The 19,973-nt window shown below is 46.9% G+C and overlaps 1 protein-coding gene and 1 pseudogene across 1 annotated transcript; one reads left to right on the top strand and one right to left on the bottom strand.

Moving 5' to 3' along the window:
- Positions 1–4,993: 4,993 nt before the first annotated feature.
- LOC142844139 (sperm motility kinase 2B-like) lies at positions 4,994–6,500 on the bottom strand. The gene has a single exon (XM_075962438.1). The coding sequence runs from the start codon at positions 6,491–6,493 to the stop codon at positions 4,994–4,996; it is 1,500 nt and encodes a 499-aa protein (XP_075818553.1). The 5' UTR covers positions 6,494–6,500.
- A 69-nt stretch (positions 6,501–6,569) lies between these two features.
- LOC142844137 (ribonucleoprotein PTB-binding 1 pseudogene) lies at positions 6,570–18,639 on the top strand (annotated as a pseudogene).
- The last annotated feature ends 1,334 nt before the right edge of the window (positions 18,640–19,973 follow it).

The raw sequence follows: 19,973 nt of genomic DNA, 5'->3' as shown, positions 1-19,973 counted from the left end.
GAAGCAGCAATGTTGTTTACGACGTTTCTTAAGGGACAACCCCTGGGCAGAACGTCTATGATGGCTATTTTGTTCTTTTATTAAGATACTGTAGAAATGGAATGAAGTAAAGAAGGATAGAATCATGTCAGATGGGTACAGAGCAGTGGAAGCCTCCCCTCACCCCACCTCTGAGCACACCCAGTCACCCCAGTTTGTGGCAGGAATTGAAGCAGGGACCCCAGCAAACCAGGCTCACTAACACGGAACTGGTACAGAAGTGCCACAAGGGGGCAGCACAACATCAGAGTTTCTGATGTGTGGCAGGGCCAGCAGCCTTCCTGCCTTTCTCATTGGCACAGGTGGGGATCTCCATGCTCCCCAAACCTTCCTGTCAGTGCCTCCCACCGGGCCAGCAGGGAGTACTACCCAACAGATCCTCAGTGCTGTGCACAAGGATGAACTCAATTGGCTCAGGACAATTCCAGATGTGAGTCACAGGAAATAGCCCTGCACATCTGGATGCCAAATTTCTTCTCTCTGTCAGAAAGATCTTTTGATTCACAAGGAATACGTGGTTGGAATGGGCTGCTATGTCACTGTTTTCTCAGATTGGGGCATTAAGATTTGGGGGTAGGTGCTGTTGGTTTTTCAAAAAGAGTGGCATTCCTTCTAGACGGGCCTCCAACTTTCTGTGTTGGAAGAAGGCCTTGACTCTCTGATCCTCCTGTGTCTTCCCCCCAATACCGGGATTCACGGCATGCTCCACCTGGTTTCATTTTATGCTAAAGAAGCCAGGCCCAGAGCCAGTGTGTATGCTAGGCACAGTGAGCATTAGTCCTTTGTTCACTTTCTGTGTTTTAGACAGAGAGCCACCAAAGCCTAGCCTACTGTTCCTCATGGAGGCCAGGCTGGCCTTGAATTTATGGCTAGTCACTAGACTAAACCTCTAGAGTCCTGGGATTATAGGCATACACCTTCACCCTAGCTCTATCATCTAGTTTTAAGACAAATCCACAAACTCCCTAGAACTGTCTAAATGTGAGGGATAGGAGATTGCCCCAAGGGGTGAGGTGACTAAACCTTCAAGCAGTGGGGGTGAGGCTCCATCTTCCTAGTTTAATCAGCCTGAGGTCGGGACATGGGCTGGTTAGAGCCGGTGACTTCCATTTTGTTTCACGCAGGTGCATAGGGAGTTAGTTGCGGGCGACTCGAGGGCTTCTGGTCAGAACATACCTTCAACGCTGCCTGGATACACAGGGGAGAGTCTGGGGACTCTGAGATGATACATGACTGGGACAGCCTGCTCTTCCTCCCCCACAAAGAACACAGCTCACTAGCTTCAGAAGAAGAGTGGCGTCCAGCTACACCCCTTGTGTGTGCAACTTCTAAAGACTCTCCGTCAGAAAAACAGGTCATCTAGAAAGGCTAAAAGAGAGACAGAGAGACAGAGAGAGAGAGAGAGAGGGAGAGAGAGAGAGAGAGAGAGAGAGAGAGAGAGAGAGAGAAAGAGAGGGGAGAGAGAAATCAGGGTCAATGTGTAAGATCTTCAGTTCCATCAGGAGGTATTTCTCAGCTACAGAGAGAAATACCTAGTCTGAGGCTAGCCTGCCTGAGTTCTAGGTGTGACTCAGTTAGGGTAACTCTTCCTCACCAAGCAGAAACATGGGTTTGGTTTTCAGAACCAAAAAACCAGGCTTGGTGTGGAATTCCTGTAATCCCTACATTTGTACGCAGAGGCAGAAGGATTAAAATATGAAGGATATCCATCCCTACATAGATGATTTAAAAAGTAAAACTTCTAAAATACACTGAGACAAGTTACATACCTATACCACCTACACTCAGTTGGCTGAGGGCAGGAGGATCGACGGTCCTTGGCAGCCGGGACTACATACAGTAAACCGGAGTCCAAACAAGAGGAGAGAAAAAGAAAGGATTCTTCATTAGAAGGAACCAATAGATATGCCACTGTGGGGTTTAAGAGTCATATGCTTTCGCAAAGAAAATAGACGACCATGAGTACAAGGTACCGACAGTCGGCAGTGAGGGGGAACAGACAAGGACAGGGTTGAAGAACTCTACAAAAGGCAAGTGAGTCTTCCTCCCACCTCTGTTGACGATGCCAGCAAGGTGGCTTCTCCAGCTTGAGGGCTGCCAGTAAGGACCCTGCATCACCACCTCTTGCCATCCAGTTTGCCCTTAACAGTCTTAGAGCCAGAGAGGGGCACATGCCACCCATTGCGGCTGAGGAAAGAAAGTGAGAAAGCAGAGGCTGGCTAGATCCTTTGCAAAGCGGGAGGCTGGGGCTAGACGCAGCTTTTCTAGGCTAGGGTGCTAAACACTGAGTTTGGTCTCAACTAACTTCTGTTGTGTGGGGCTTGGGTGAGGCCTAGAACTCCTGATCAGCATGCATCACCTCCCAGGTACTGAAAACAGACACGTGCCACCGTTCCTGGCTTGCTTGCTTCGTTTTTTAATATTTGCTTTTCAAAACAGGGCTTCTCTGTGTAGCCCTGGCTGTCCTGGAACTCACTCTGTAGACCAGGCTGGGAGGGAACTCGGAGATCCACACACCCTTGCCTCCCATGTGCTGCACCATCACGACCTGGCTTTACCCGGCTCCTGACTGTTTCTTGAGACAGACCCTCTGTGTGTGATGCTAGCTTGGTATTCCCTATCTCATGCTGGCCGCGAAGCCTACCATTTCCATGCCTCAGTCTCCTGAGTGCTGACATTAAATCTAATCCCCATCGTTAATGGCTAAGTAATGTTTAAGGCAGGCGAGCGAGGGACGAGGCTCAGATATGGAGTTTGTGCCTAGTATGAATGGGCCCTGGATTTCATCACCAGCATTGTATAATATTGGGCTCGGTAGCTGCCATTGGGAGGTAGAAGCAGAAAGATCCGAGTTTAACTGCTGCATAGGATGGTAAGATTCTCCAAAACAAAGCCAGGCAGTGGTGGCTGTGCTCGCCTTCAGTGCTAGCACTCGGGAGGCAGGTGATTTCAGGGCCAGCCTGGTCTAAAAGAGCTAGTTCCAGGACAGCAGGACAGACTCCAAAGCTACAGAGAAACCCTGTCATGAAAAAGAAACAAACAAACAAACAAATTAAAAATGATTCTCCAAAACAAAAGAACATGTGACACCCACTTGTAGTTCCAGACTCAAGAAACTGAGGCTAGACGATGCTGGGACTTAAGAAACCAGCCTGGGTTGGACAGAATGTGGCTGATTCCCCGAGTTATTAGAAATGCTGTCTACAGTTCTAGGTTCACAGTGTGGGGTGGGTTCAGTTTCCAGTGTGTGTGTGGGGGGGGAGATACTCCCAGTGGGTGGGGTGAGAGTGACCACTCACCACTGTGGGGCAAAGTCTGGAGGGGCTCGGATAAGCCACACTTCTGTATCTTGAAACCGCAGCGCTCCAAGGAGAAACGAGGGGGATCCGAGTCTGGAGATATCGCCATAAAATTTGGGGGGGCAGGAGAACAGAGTGACACCAGAGGCCGGGGTATCCGCCATCACAACGACCTGCGCTGAATGCTGGGACACATTCTTGAATATAGAAGATACCCAGGATGGTTCTAATGAGGAAGACAGCTGGAGAGATGGACCACCACACCAGTCGCACAGTCTTCTCTGGGTCTCTTGCTGTCACAGTTTGGCAAGGTCTAGGCAGAAAAAACACGAGATGAGATTTTACCAATGTGACTGTGGCATGGATGAGGCAGCTTCCCGGAAGCACACCCCACCCACCTCCAAAAGAAGTGGAAAAGCCTGCTCACCTTTAAAAGGCTGGGAAAAACAGAAGCCTTCTTAAAGAATTTCACTGGCCAGTGCAGATTCAGGCAGACTCAGGCAAGTTGGAGGCAGGAGGCACAGCAGGATGCTGACCCCTCATTAGGTTTTCAGGTTTAACTCTGACACCTACCAGTCCCTCAGGGTGTGGCACATGGTGTTAAGTGCAGGAGCTAGTTGTCACTGATGAGAATGGTGGCCTTGAAGGAACAAGCAGGCAGAGGCAGGAGGTGAGTAGCTGGAAGGCAGAATTGGTGGAGAGGGGGACTCTGCTGCCCTGGGGTCACTCACTCCCCAGCTCAGATTTTCCCAAGCTTTGGGTCTGAGGACTCAAGCAATGGAACCTGCTGGAATTACTTGTGGGGATTCCTGCTAAAGGTTCTTGCGGGAGCCTACCCTCTAGAGGAGTCGGTCCTACAGGGCTGCTTGCAGGACACATTCTCAACCTGGCAACCCAACTTAGGCCAGGCTGACTAGGAATACTCTCCTTGGGGGAGAGAAGTCTCACCCTATGGAGAAGACCGTGTTCTCTGCCAAGAAATGGGGCAAAGGTCAGTCACTACCCAGAGCACCACTTCTGATGTTCCCGCAGGCATGGGGAGAGGGCAAGGCACTATTGTTCCACAAGACAGCCTAGGGCACCTTTGCACCTCAGTCCTCCACACTGAGCTAGACCCTGTGGGAAGCCTACCCTTCCTGCCTGGGATTTTACCTGGAGAGATAGATGTTCTCTGGAGTGGACAGCTCTTCCTCTGCAGGAGGGGCCTGTGGCCAGATGGTGTCCTGGGCATCTGGCATGGGTCCCCAGAGTGGCTGTCTGAATCTCATCCAGACCGATCCCCAACCCGTGGCTCAGAAGCCATGGAGCTGGGGCTCGACCTCTTCGGGGCTTCAGAGAGAAAGGCACAGGAAGGAGACTCTTAGTGACTTCAAAACACACAAGACTTAGTGCACTGCCCAGCAGCGCCCAAGTACCCGACATGTTCCTCCAAGGAATCTTTGCCTCCTTTGGCCTTGCCCCCACCTCTCCCTGCTTGGCTCAGCATCTCTGCTGTCCCCCTGTTGCTCAACAAGCCTGAGGTCACACTTCAGGGGACACCTGGTCTTTCTGAAGGGACAGATTGTTATGCTCACAGTGTGCCATAGTGGACACAGGCATCATTTATCACAAAGGACAGGAGGAAAAGTACAAATCAGATGAAGTGAGAAAGGTGCTCACCTGGTTCTGTGGGTGCCTCTAGGATCCCCTGACTGTGGAGCCTGGTTCTCACGGGAGGCATGGTTACTCTCTGCAGGAGGCAGGCAGCAACATAGGTGTCGGAAGCCATTGACAAGGGTTTTCTTGACCCTCTTCCAGCGGTGACGCCTCTGGTTTTGGGAGGAAGCTGGCCCGGCATCCTGGGGCTGACCATGGCTGATGGCCTCTTCCTGTCTGGTGGTCAGCAGTGTGTCCCCAAGGGAGGAGCCTTTGGGGGTTACACGCAGAGTCGTCCCCAGCGAGCTGCAGAGTTTCTCTGCATCATTTGCAGCCTCATTGTGGTCTGCCCCATGAGGGTGGTACAGAGAGCAGGATGTCTGGGCCCTCGCCGTCAGGCTGCCACACAACCCGATCTTCGATGGAGAGAAACTCTTGCTGCTGTCCGGGCTGCTGCTAATGAGGGAATCAGCCACAGGACAGCGCAGGTGGGATAGGTGGGCAAGGCCTGGCTCCATGGGTGTTGTGGGTTTCACCTGGTGATGGCAGCAGTCTCCCCCGGGTGCCTGGTGTTGCAGACTCAGGTATGTGGCCATCGCCTGATCAAATTTTTGGACTTCTAGACACTCAATTATTTCTTCACCTGCCATGGTGCCGATAATGCTAGGGCTCAAGGTGCCTGGGAGACTCTGGATGGATGCCCGTGCCTGGCTGTGCCTGATCATGGGGCGCGTCAGGATTTGACTGATGGTGGGCCTCCTGTTGGGGCCGATCATGAAGATTTCCACGATTACGTTGAAAATATCAAGTGGGACATGATGAGGAACGCTGAAGTTTGCAGCCAAAATTTGCTGCTTCAACCCCATAGAAGAGCTCGCTTGGAACGGAAGGTGCCTGGCCACCATGTAGTAGAGGAGCACGCCTAAGTTCCAAACATCGCTGGCATAGCCATCGTATGGCTCCACTCCGAAGAGTTCCGGGGCACAGTAGGCCAGAGTGCCGCAGAAAGTCTTTAGTTTTGTCCCAGGGACAACTCTGACTGCCAGGCCAAAATCACAGAGCTTGGCATTTCCAGAGGCGTCGATCAAGATGTTATTTGCCTTAATGTCCCTGTGGACGATACAGTTGTCGTGGCAGTACTTCACTGCCTGTACTACCTGTCCAAACAGCCTTCGAGCCTCGCACTCCTGTAAGCCTCCCGGTTTGCGAATCTGACGCAAGAGGTCCCCTTTGGAGGCGTAATCCATTATGAGATACGTCATGTCCCGTGTCTGCACCTCCCGAAGGAACCTGATTATATGCGGATGAACGAGGGATCTCATTATATCAACCTCATTGTGGTTCGGGGCGCAGTCCCCATTCACATTTGCCAGAATCTTCACAGCCACGTAGCTGACAGTGGGCATGTGAAAGGCCAGTTTGATTGTGGCAAAAGTTCCTCGTCCCAGAGTTGTCAGCATTTGATAGATACTGCTAAATGTCTCCTTGTCACAGTAGAGGGTCTCTCTGACCTCCTCCATGGCCAGGTTCTCGCTGAAACACAACGGGAACTTTAAACAAACAGTTTAAATCACACCAATGAGAATGTTTATCACTATGAATTCCTACATTCCAAAGAGAAAAAGAGTCACAGATATTTCAGGCAACCTAACCAGCTACGTAGTGCTCAGGAAGGGAAGGAAGTACCTTCCAAAGCAGTGGACAGCAGAACATAACACAGGTCAGGTTGGCCGGATTCACCCAGAAACTGAGAGAAGAAAACAAAGGGTCGCAGAAGCTACGAGCCACTGATTGGGAAGGAGAATCATCCTCTTACTTGAGCTGAACACTCATTGAGAGACAAGATACTAATAAAATCATATGCATGAGAAGTTGAGGAGACAACAGACACCCTGAAAACAGAGAGTGTCTAGGTGGGGAGATGGCTCAGGAGGTCAGAAGGTTTACTATTCTGGCAGAGGACCTGTGTTTGGTTCTCAGGACCCAGGCCAAGCGGATCAAGTGACTCCAGTTTAGGAGATCCTACACTTCTGCCCTCTGAGGGCATCTAAACACATGCGTGGACGATCTCAAGGGCAAACACAGACACACACACACACACATATACACACACACACACATATGTATACACACAAACACACACTTGAGGTCACCTAAATGTACACTCACATGTACTATATATAATTTTAAAGAGTGATATAAGTCTCTTTGATTAATTTTCTTTCTATGACCTGGAAAGACATAAGACGGCAACAGATCCCCTAGGTGCGGCACTTCAAGAAGTTATGTTGTCATGGGATTGCTGTGAGGCAGACCTGGTCTTCTGCGAGAAGAGTCCATGTTCCTAACTACTGGGCTGTTTCTCCAGGCTAACCCATCTCCCAAAGAAATCTGTTTTTGAAAACCCTGAGAGTCCTTCTCATGGACTGGAAAATGTGGATGGAATTGAGAAACTTCTTGATATAAATTCAAGTAAGAAGACATGATGAAGAACAAGATTGAAATATTTATGAGGAAGGAAACTGCATAGGAAAGCCCAGGAGCAGGCAAACCTACTGATGAATCCTCCCAATCTCTTGAAAACAAATGTCAGTGTTCCTCAATACTCCATAAAATAGAAAGGTCCTTAGTAGTTCCAAACTCATTCATGCCCAAACCAGGAAAACACAATGAAGAATAATAGAGGCTATTTCCATGATGAACATAGATGTAAAGTCCTTAATAATACTACTTAATACTTTTCACCAAATTCACATAAGTCAGGCCATACTTCACGGTTAAAATATGCTCCCAAGGATCCTTGCAGGAATAGCTCTACGCATTTAGCCTGACAACACAACACTGAAACAGAATTAAGGGCAAGAGTGCCACAGTCATACAGAAGGACGGCCACAGAGAAGGATGAAACTGTGGTGCTCTCAAGAACATGGTTGTCACCAGAGAAGATCGCTCTACATGGGAAAAGCCAGTCCTTCAAATGTGTCACTTTTCTTCTCTCATATGTGGAACTTGGGAGCAGGAGGAGGTCCTCAACATAAGAGGAGGCTCCTAGGAATGTGGAGGAGGTCGTGTGAGAAGAAAGCATAGCAGCGTGGGTTAATCACATGATCAAGTGCTCAGAATGCATTAGAGATGTTCCTGCGATTGCCAGGACTAAATTGTTCCTATGATATGGTACGCCATAACAAGGAAAGGCTTGAAATGAGAAAAGAGAAAGGAACCAAAGAACACATAACAAAAGTAAATGAAGAAGTAAAACTAAAGAAAGAGGTTCTGGAGAGATGAGTTAGTGTTTAACAGCACCTCCTGCTTTTTCAGAGACCCCTGGTTCGAGGCCCAACACACATGGTGCTCACAATCAATTGTTATTCGAGTTCTAGCTAATCTGTCTTCTTCTTGTGACCTCCGCAGGTGCGAGGCTCTTGGTACACACAAAGAAAGAAAACAATATACTCATACACATAAAATAATAATATGAAAAGTTATGCCCCAAGATGCACAACTTAAATATAAAAACTACCGGGCTGCGGTGGCACATGCCCTTAATCCCAACACTCAGAAGGCAAAGCAGGTAATCTTTTAGCTTGAGGCCAGCCATATCTACAGACTGAGTTCCAGGAAGGCCATACACAGAGTTATTCTGTTACACAGAGAATTTCTGTCTTGAATTCTCCTCCCATACACTCACACAATAACCAGAGTAAAAAAAAAAACATGAAAAAGTAAGCTCATAAATCAAGCCAGAAAATGAATAAATACACAGACAACAAAAAAACAACAACAACAACAATCAAAGGCAACAAAGCTGGAGGGAAACTTACTATGTTGGAGTCCAGCAGCTCTTGAAAGTCCAAATAGTCTCTTTCACCAGCACAGAGCTCCAACCACTTTCCACCTCACGAACCCGCTTGCACTGTAAGGAGAGGAGGCAACCTCAGCCAGTGATGTGATGGCACAGGCGCTGGCATTGTGAGGTCATAGCAAGAAAAGGACAAATGGTGGCTTTTCACAGCTCACGGGTTTTCTTCCCCTTCTGTCACCAAGTACAGAACGACTGAGTGAAAAAATAAGAACATGAAGGGACTTGAGAGGGGTGGGCAGGAAGCAATGAGATCAGGAGAATGTGGCTTTTCCCATCTCTCCTCTCGAAGAGGCCGCTTCTGCCTTGCTCCATTCTCCCTACTACTCCTCTTCCCTTTTCTGTTTCTGTCTCTCTCTGCCTCTCTGCTCCTCTCCTCTTTCCCCTTCCCTCCATATCCACTAAATAAATATCCAACCTCACTCTGCAAGGCGTACCTATCCATCTGTCTCAACAAACTGAAATGAAGGGAAGAAAAGAAAAGACAAACAAAGAAACTCAGGGAGTGGAGTGGGCAACAAGTTGACAAGAATTAGCCAAGGAAGAACAAACCAGCCAGCAATATAGGAAGAGAGGGATGCACAGGATTGTGTAGGGAGGCACTTAGCTATTCGGGGTCTTTTTAGTTTGGGATGAGTGAAAAGATGCTTTTCTTGCTGGGTCTCTGTCCAAATAGGAAAGTAGATTCGTTGCTTCTTGGCTTCTCTGAGCTAGCAGGTTAGCATCCCAACATCTGACTCCCAAGGTTTTTTTTTTTTTGCATATGTTTTTCGAGACAGGGTTTTTCCGTAGCTTTTGGTTCTTGTCCTAGAACTAGCTGTTGTAGACCAGGCTGCCTGAAACTCACAGAGATCCACCTACCTCTGCCTCCCAAGTGCTGGGATTAAAGAGTGCGCCACCACCGCCCGGCTCTGACTCCCAAGACTTTATTGGTAAATAGAAGAAAAGGGCTTAGTTAAAACTTACATTTGGTGATTGTGGCCAAGCTGGTAACAGCGGGACCAGAAATCCCGCTAGGCCTCAGCCTATGTGGTGAGGTGTTGATTGTCAGGCCCTGGGGAGAAGATAGTAATTAAAATCAGGTAGATTCAGGTTAGGCCATTAAACTGACAGAAAAACATGAAAAGTCTCATAAAGGTGAGCACTTGGCTTTTTTTTTATTGGTTTGTCAGGACAGGTTCTCTGTTTAACAATCATGGCTGTCCCTGAACTAGCTCTGTAGACCAGGCTGGCCTCAAAGTCACAGAGGTTCAGCTGCCTCTGCCTACCGATTGCTGGGATTAAAGGCATGCACCGCTGTGGCCCGGCACATGGCAATTATTAAAGCTAGGAAAGTTGAGGCAGGAGGACCAGCAGTTCAGGTCATCTTTGGCTACACAGTGCTCTTGAGGCCAGCCTGTAGTACAGGAGACACTCTCTCACCAAACAAAAAAGCAAAAGCAAACAGAAGGGAAACGAATGCATTTGTCTTGTACATGATTGAGGATCCCAGTGCTTCAAAAGTAACCTTGGCTGTGAGACACAGGGCACGGACTGATAGAGATATGAATAATTTGCATTTTTGTGGATTTTAAGGTCAATTTTGTTATATGTATATGTATTTCTAATCTTGATTAAGGTATTGTGATTGTGTAGTTCATTTAAAAATGTAATGTATATATGTTGTTAATGGATAATCATCAATAATAGTCAAATTTGTAGTCATGTTAGTTAGATTTCCTAGATATATAGAGATACATTTCAATTAGATAGACATTCTTCATATCTTTCAAAGAGTGCAGAATATGGCATTTGATGTTTTAATAACTTAGGGCTTTTCATGACAATGAGACACATCTGCTCCTGGCAGCACCAATCTACTTCAAGAGGAAGATGGGCATCGAAGAGACTCCTCATGGAGTTTGATAGCCATTTCGGCAAGAAACTGCTCTTGCCTGGACTGTTGCATAAACTGGACTGGCCACAAAGAACCCGCAGAAAGAGGACTGCTGAACTTGCCTAAAGGTGATATGATCTTTCAGGGTTCCTGATTCATGAAAGAGTCTGTGAGACATTCTGCAGGACACAACAGATTGTGACTAAACTGCCTTTGAAATTTCCTGCTTCATGGAAATGGCTCTGAATACTATGGGCCTGTAGGCCGAAGATGGATGCCCCAATGGTACAGAGGAACTTTGGGTGACTGTCCAGGCAGCGAGATGTCTCTGTGATTTCTAGAGTTTTGTAAGTTGTTTACTTCTCATTTACTTAGGTAATATTATATCCTTCTGGAGTCTTTGATGGAGTTGAAGAATAGATAGATAGTTATAGTTTTCCTCAGTTATGATAAAGGATAAAATAGATATCGTAACTGTAATTCTTGCTTGATAACAGTTTTGTTATATGTAATCTTACTATGTTAAAGTGAAAGCCTTTCTTTTTTGTTTAAACAGAAAAAGCGGAAATGATGGGGGAGAGTCTTCTGTTTTGTGTTAATTTCATTGGTTAAATAAAGAGACTGCCTTGGCCCTTTAATAGAACAGGATATTACGTAGGCGGAGTAAACAGAACAGAATGCTGGGAGCTAGAAGCTGAGTCAAGTAGTCACCATGATTCTCCCACTCCAGACAGACGCAGGTTAAGATCTTTCCTGGTAAGGCACTTTTGGTGTTACACAGATTATTAGAAATGGGTTAGATCAATATGTAAGAGCTAGCCAATAAGAGGCTGGAACTAATGGGCCAGTCAGTGTTTAAAAGAATACAGTTTCTGTGTAATTATTTCAGGCACAGCTAGCCGGGAGGCAGGAAGCGGCCCGCCGCTCCTCATCACAAAGGACACAAGTGTGTCATGAGTGTGACATCAACACCTGAGGTGGGAGGGTGGCACTCAGCCTTTTTGTGTTCTTGAAGCTATGCTGCCTTCACCTTACCTAAGTAATCAACAGATTTACCCTTTAAATGGACCTCACAGGACACACGCAGAACCAGCTATGGGGCATAAGCCAAAGAAACTGGATGGAAGTTTACGAAAGTTCAAGCAGGACGTTCCTTCTCTGTCAATAGAACGTTCACACCCCTAGGGCATCGTATGTACAAACATTACACACTTAGTTACTGGCTAGCAGCTCTCTGTGAGGTCCAGGCCAGCTTGGTCTACAAACCAAGTTCCATAACAGCCAGAACCACACTGAGAGGATCCCTGTCTGGAAAAATAAAGAAAAGATGAGATGAAAGAGTTTTCCTCTAGCCCAGGCTTGTGATAATCAAATAAAGGCAGTCCTTGTCAACAAAATGTCCCCCTGTTTTTTCCAAAAGGACAGGTATTTGGGGTGGGTCTCTGGAGTGCTGGGCAGAACATCCCAGCACTAGGTAGTTTTGTTCTAGACCGTGTTCCTTGAGGTCTCTGGCCAGCAGAACTGATCCTTTGCTTCCAAATGATTATTGCCCCCACACCGTGCCTGATAACACATGAGCTTTAGTACTGCAATCACCCTGCCCCCTGATAGAAAATGAAAACGTCCCACATAAGGCCAGTTTCAGGCACACAGAAGGATAGAAGATGGTGGAGGGACCTGGTGTGCTATGTCCCACCAAGGGAAGTTCCTCTCTTCCTCAAAGAACAGGTTCTTTCAGACTTTCACTTTTTCTGTTCTTGAATCCCCTGTTCCATCATTAGCATCACAAATGGGATCTAGCTCTTACCTCTGGCCCTCTCCAGCCCTGACTTTGAACTGCCAGAAAGATTCTAAGATAACCAATTTGGAGGAGGTTTTCTGCTAGAGCACAGGCAGACATCCATCTGTGCCCTTCCTTAGGACACCATCCAGTGTGCCTGTCAGTCCTCTGGACAGGAGTCCACATGACTTGGCCTGGACTCGAAAGTACCTGACTGAGTTATTAAGTGAGAACACCAAGGGACTTGAAAAGGGTGGGCAGGAGGCAGTGAGATCAGGGAAATGTGGTCAAAGCTTTCCATGTGCGTGTAGATCAATGTCGCTGTGAGAATACTCATGTTGTAGAGTCAATGTAAACAGATGTTTTAAAATGGTGAACGAAGGAATGAGCCCAGAGAAAATATTAAAACTAAAGGTTAAAATAGAGTAAACATCTAATTGATGCAGATAATAAAAATTGCCCCAAATTATACCCCAGACCGAGGAAGAAAGAAAGGAAGATATGGTTATTTTCAATCCTGGAAACACAAACCTCTAAACCCCAAATCTGTGACCTTTGAAGGAAACTCACTGTGTTCAGATTCAACAGCTCATGAATATCCACCAAGTGGGACCAGCTCACTTCTATCTAAATCACTCTTTCAACTGAAAATCAGCCTCTCAACTGTAAGGAGAGGAGGCAGCCTCAGCCAGAGCAGTTAAGAAACAGGGTTCTGTCATTGTGAGGTCAGAGCAAGAAATGGACCAATGATGGCTTAGCTTAGATCACTGGTTTTCTTCACATTCTGTCCCTAAGTACAGGAAGGCTGCCCTGGTCAGTTGGCACGTAGGGGCCTGGGGAGGCTGGTTACACCCAGTTAGCATTCACTATATCTCCCTTTTTTTTGATCGTTTCTGTTCTTTCATTCTTTTGTTCTTTTGGGGACCTGACACCCAGCTCCCAATTAAATTATACACAGTAGCTTCTTCTTACTTACAATGCCTAGCCTTAGCTTGGCTTGTTCCTTTCCAGTTTTTCTTATCTTTGAATTATTTTGTCCACCTTTCCCTCTGGCTCTGGGCTTTTTAGTTTTTTGTTTTTTTTTTAAAGCACTCTGTGTATCTTTCTTTGATTATTACTCAGTGTCTGGATAACTGGATAGCTTACCCTAGCATCCTGCTCTCCTTGTTCTCTTGCTCTTTCTCTGTTCCTTCCTCTACGATTTCTCCTTCCATTTATACTCTCTGTGTGACTGACCAACCTATCCTTTCTCCTGCCTTACGTTTGGCCACTAAAATCTTCATTAGCCCACCAGGTGTTTTAGACAGGCAAAGCATCACAGCTTCACAGAGTTAAACAAGTGCAACCTAAACAGAAGTCACACACCTTAAATTAATATTCTACAACACCGCCTGTCCTACCGTTTACTTCTGGGTTTATTTACCAGGTTTTCCCCAACTTTGAAACATGGCCACATGCTAGAGATCAGAGTTCAAACACAGGATCCTTCTTGGGTATTACACATCCAAACCCTAATAGAAACCACTTTAATAATCACAGTAGGTGGAATCGTGTGAATTATAACAGGCTCTGGATGTTGTCCTTCAACGGGTATGGACACTGTATACTTGTTTTCTCTTCCTGTGAAGAAACATCATGACCAAAAACAACTGGAGGAAGGAAGCTTTACTTCCCTTTCACTTTCCTATCAGAAGCTACCATGAGTGGAAGTCAGGGCAGGAAGTCAAGACCAGAACCTCGAGGCAGGAACCAAAGCAGGTACCATGGAGTAAAGCCACTTACTGACTTGCTCTCCTTTCCTCTCTAAGACAGCTTATTTTATAGATACACCCATTACCTCCAACCCAGGGACATCAGACACTGATTGAAATTCCCCATAGACTTACCTATTAGATAGTTAAGTTCCTTCTTCCTCAGATTACTCCAGCGTGTGTCAAGTTGACATTTCCACCTGGCACACACTGACACCCATCTATTAGTGGATGGGGAGCATGGTCCACTTCTCACAGACCCTAACATACTGTCATGACTTTTGGCTCATGGAACCCATCACATCCATCCTCAAAGCAATCAATTCCTTTTGTAGTAGACTCAGATTGATCAGAGTAACATGGTAGCCTCTGACTGACTGTGGGATGCTGTGGCAATGCTTTGTTTCCCAGGACACTCCAGGGCAAGTGACTAACTTCTACGGGGCTGAGAAGAATAGACTGTGTCACATTTTCTCCATAAACTCCTCATTCAATTTCCCACCAGACAGAAAACTAGGACCGCAGCAGGCAGTGGGTTGCTATGTTCAAAGTGATCAGAGGAAAAAAATCCATCAGTGGTCCCAGAATTCACACCCCTGAAAGGGGAGGCACATGTGGTTTCTTCAATGAAACCTGATGTTCTGGGCCAATATTTTAGGGAAAGTAGAGGGGGAAATCCTCCCAAAATAAACCAAATAACCACCAAAATAGTTGAGAATGCAAATGAAAAATTTAGAGCAGACCTCGGAGCTAGGGCAACTCCCAAGTAACTTTTCTGGGTGTTTTTAGACTCCTTTAGCTCTCATGGCTACTTTGATGATTTAAATTCTGTTTTGTGTCTCTGTCTATGTGGATTCTAAACCCTGGTACAGTTGGTGCTGTCTTAGTTCCAGGTCTTTATGATCTCATGCCTCAGAAATACCATCCATTGCCACCTGCATTAAGCCATCTGCTACTGCTAAGGCTCTCATTGTTGTCACCGTCTGACCTCCAGTCCCTCACTGCCACACCCCACCTTCTCCAAATGTCTCCACTGCCTGTTTGTCCTGCAGTCGAACCCAAGACCAAACCACAAGATCAGCTATCCACTCCCAGCTCTACTTTTTTCAATCATTTATCGTTTTTAGTGAGATATAATTTTCTCCCTTCCCCTCCCATCATCCCCCTCCCCTCTACCCTCTCCTATGACCCCCATGCTCACAGTTTACTCAGGAGTTGTCTTTTCCTACTTGCCATGTCCATTAGATCCCTGTGTGTCACTCTTAGGGTCCTTTTTGTTGTCCAGGTTCTCTGGTTTGTGAATGATTGGCTTGGTTTTCTTTGCTTTATGTCCACTCATGAGGGAGTGCTTATGATATTTGTCTTTCTGGGTCTGGGTTACCTCCTTCAATATGATGCTTTCTACATCCATCCATTTGCCTGCAAATTTCAAGATGTCATTATTTTTTTCTGCTGTGTAGTACTCCATTGTGTAAATGTCCCACATTTTCCTTATCCATTCATCAGTCAAGGGGCATTTAGGTTTTTTCCAGGTTCTGACTATGACAAATAATACTGTTATGAACATAGTTGAGCACATGCCCTTGTGGTATGATTGATCATCCTTTGGAGATATATATATCCAAAAGTGGTATTGCTTGGTCTTGAGGAAGGTTGTTTCCTAATTTTTGGAGAAATCGCCATACTGATGCCCAAAGTGGCTGTATCAGCTTTCATTCCTACCAGCAATGCAGGAGTGTACCATTTACCCCACCATATATCCTCTGCAGAAAATGCTGTCATTGGTGTTTTGATCTTGGCCATTCTGACAGGTGTAAGATATTAGCTCAGAGTTATTTTCATTTGCATTTCTCGGAAGGCTAAGGATGGTGAGCATTTCCTTAAGTGTCTTGCAGCCATTTTAGATTCATCTGTTGAGATTTCTCTGTTTAGGTCTGCATCACATTTTTTACTGGAATATTTGTTCATTTGATGACCAATTTCTTGAGTTCTCTGTATATTTTGGAGAACAGCCCTCTGTCTGATGTGTGTGTGTGGGGGGGGGGGGGGTTGGTGAAGATCGTTTCCAAATCTGTAGCTTGCCATTTTGTCTTGTTGACCATGCATGTTCTCTGCTTTACAGAAGCTTCTCAGTTTCAGGAGGTCCCGTTTATTAACTGTTGCTCTCGATGTTTGTGCTACTGAGGTTCTATTTAGGAAGTGGTCTCCTGTGTCAATCTGTTCAAGTGTATTTCCCACTTTCTCTTCCATGAGGTTCAGTGTGGTTGGTGTCATGTTGAGATCTTTGATCCTTCTGGATTTGAGCTTTGTGCATGGCGATAGTATGGACCTATTTCATTCCTCGACATATTGATATTCAGTTATGCCAGCACCACTTGTTGAATATGCTTTCTTTTTTCCATTTTATATTTTTACTTCTTTGTCAAATATCAGGTGTTTGTAGGTGTGTGGATTGATATCCATTCTTTGATTCAGTTCCATTGGTCCTCCTGTGTGTTCTTATGCCAATACCAGGCGGTTTCAGTATTGTAGCTCTGTAGTAGAGTTTGAGTCAGGGATTGTGAGGCCTTCAGAAGTTCCTTTATTGTACAGGATTCTTTTGGTTATCCTGGACTTTTTGCTTTTCCATATGAGGTTGAGTGTTGTTCTTTTGAGGTCTGTGAAGAATTTTGCTGGGATTTTGATAGACATGGCTTTGAATCTGTAGATTGGTTTTGGTAAGATTGCCATTTTTACTACGTAAATTTAGCCTACCCAAGAGCATGGGACATCTTTCCATCTTCTAGTGTCTTCTTTAAATTCTTTCTTCAAAGATTTAAAGTTCTTGACTCACTGGCTGCTGCTCAACCTGGAGGCGGAGGCCAAAGAGGAAACTTTGTGGACCGCCTATCGATGAGCACCTGAACAGGAGCTGCTGTCCTTGGAACCAGAAGAGATCCGGAAGCACCTGAAACTTACTGAGTGCCAGTTCCGTAACCGCTGCCATGATACTGACCCGGGGTCTTCCGGGAGACTTGACCAACCAGGAAGTAGGCTATTGTGATCTTCTGAGCGACTATGAACTCAAGGACAGTTGGTGGACAAATACAAAGGGACAGCTTTCGTGACCCTGCTGGAAGGGGAGCAGGGTGAAGCTGCCATCAAGGCTTCCACCAGAGCCGGCTTCGAGAGCCGGAGCTGTCAGTTCAGCTGCAGCCTACAGATGCTCTGTTGTGTGTGGCCCAGCTGCCACCCAGCGTGACACAGGCAGTGTGAGGAGCTGATGTGGCCCTTTGGCAGCCTGGAGCGCTGCTTCGTAGTGTACAGAGAGCGCACAGGCCACTCTAAGGGCTATGGCTTTGCAGAGTACATGATGAACGGCTCGGCTGCCAGGGCAAGGCTGATTTACAGAGCAAACCACTGGGGCCCCCAAACACTGTATGTGTATTGCACAGATGCTGGGCCGCTGTCTCCTGCCTTGTTGCACTCCCGGTGCCTCTGTGTGGACCATCTGCCACCTGGCTTCAATGACGTGGATGCCCTGCACCAGGCACTGTCCGCGGTCGATATACCCACCTTCTTTCACCTGCCATGTGGCCAGGGTGGGCAGCTGAGGGGCTTTGCAGTACTGGAGTATGAGACAGCAGAGATGGCAGAGGCTGCAGAACCAGAGGGCAGGTAGCCTGGCCCTGGGTGGCAGTCACCTTCGTGTGTCCTTCTGTGCTCCAGGTCCTCCTGGCCGCAGCATGCTGACAGCACTCATTGCTGCCCAGGCCACAGCTCCCAATCGAGGCAAGGGACTCCCGCCTGAGCCAAACGTCCTGCAGCTGTTGGACAATCTGGGCCCATCTACCTCCCTCCAACTGCTGCTCAATCCTCTGCTGCATGAAGTGCCAGTGGCCAGCAGGGCCTTTTGGGTGTGCCCACTCCATGCTACGGCTCAGCGGACCTACCCTGTCCACTGCCCTGCTCCAGTTAGCCCTGCAGACACAGAGTCTGAAGAAACCTGAGATCCTGGGAGACTCTCCTCTGGGTACCTCCAGGCAGGTGCCCAACCTGTCAATTCCCTCCTTGGGAGGTGTCTTCAGATGGTGATGCTGGCTCTGGGACTGAAACCTGCTGAGGGAAGCCACAATCCCTTACTACCACCACTGCTGGGCCCTTCTGGGGAGACCGGGAGCCCATGAGTCTGCATTCCCCAGCATTCCAGCTCACTCCACACCCAACCCTTGTGGGGCTCTGAGGCCCCAGTCTTTGTTAGAGGCCTCCTGAAGGACAATGTGCCCCTGCCAACCACCCCTGGGTTGTCACTGTTGGAGGAGCCCCCAAAGGACTACCGCATCTCCTTGAACCCGTACCTGAATCTACATAGCCTGCTTTCATCCAGCAACCTGGAAGGCAAGGAGACCTGTGGCTGGTGAGCATTGTTTAATTTCCATGTGTTTGTGGGCTCTGGAATTAGCATTGCTGTTGAATTCTAATTTTAAGCCATGGAGATCTGATAAGATGCATGGGGTGTTTCAAATTTTTTGTATCTGTTGAGGTTTGCTTTGTTACCCAGTATGTGCTCAATTTTTGAGAAGGTTCCATGAGGTGCTGAGAAGAAGGTATTTTCTTTTCTGTTTGGATGCAATGTTCTATGGATGTCTGTTGAGTCCATTTGAGTTATCACATCTGCTAGAGCCACTGTCAGCTCTAGATCTGCTCTGGAAGGTGACCTTTGACTCTTGTCAGTGCTTTGACCCTGCTTATCTCTCAGGGGTGATGTGAACAGCCTTCTGGGATGGATGGCTGGGACCAAGCCTGCTTTGGTCTCAAAGTAGAGTGGCCTCACAGCAAAACCTGCCTTCAGTCAGGACCAGAAGGGGTTAATCTTAACAAGCCCTGGCTGGAATCTTCTAGGGTGGTTGCACCACTGTAGAGAATTAGATCCTCAGGAAATACTGGTCTTTGTTGTGATAGTCAATGGGAGGCTCCCCCAAGGGACTGAAATGGCTGAGAGGTCTAGTCACATTTTGGGTCTTTCCTAGTTAGGTTTCCACTGCTGTGATAAACGCCATGACTGATACCAACTCGGGGAGACTGGGGTTTGTTCTTTACTACACTTCACCATCCATCAATGAGGAAAGCTGAGGTTCAAAGCTGGAGGCAGGAACTGAAGCAGAGACCATGGATGAGGCTGCTTACTGGCTTTGTCTCTCTGCCTTTCTACCTTCCTTGTACAACAAAACCACCTGTCCCAGGATCACATTATCCACCACAATGAGACCAGGCTCCCCTGCATGAGTTGCCAATTAAAAACATACCCTGTAGTCATGTCTGCAGGCCAATCTGGTGAAGGCAACTCTTTGAGGTTCTGTCTTCCCAGGTGTGTCTACTTAATAACTGAGGCCAATACTGCAAGGTTTTATTTATTTTTGAGAGATGATTTCTTGAAACCCAAATTGACCTCAAATTCAATATTTAACTGAGGATGACCTTGAGCTTCTGATCTTCCTGTCTCTGCCTCTCAGGTGTTAGAGTTACAGGCATGTGCCACCGAGGCTGGCTAAGAAATTTTTATTCCTCTTCCCAGATCCATATTATTCCATAATGTAGTGGATCCCATGGTGCATTTAACTGTCCTTACTTTAAACCTTTTCTTTTATTTACGTATCTATTTATTTTTGCAGTAGGGACATCATATGTGCAGGACCTTGGGAAGAACTCAAGTATAGACATGTGCCACCACCCCAGCTTGTGTGTGTGTGTGTAT

Source organism: Microtus pennsylvanicus, chromosome 2, assembly GCF_037038515.1.
Source record: "Microtus pennsylvanicus isolate mMicPen1 chromosome 2, mMicPen1.hap1, whole genome shotgun sequence".
Classification (NCBI taxonomy): domain Eukaryota; kingdom Metazoa; phylum Chordata; class Mammalia; order Rodentia; family Cricetidae; genus Microtus; species Microtus pennsylvanicus.
The sequence above is the reverse complement of the archived record's forward strand: the minus strand, read 5'-3'. Positions and strand labels throughout refer to the sequence as shown.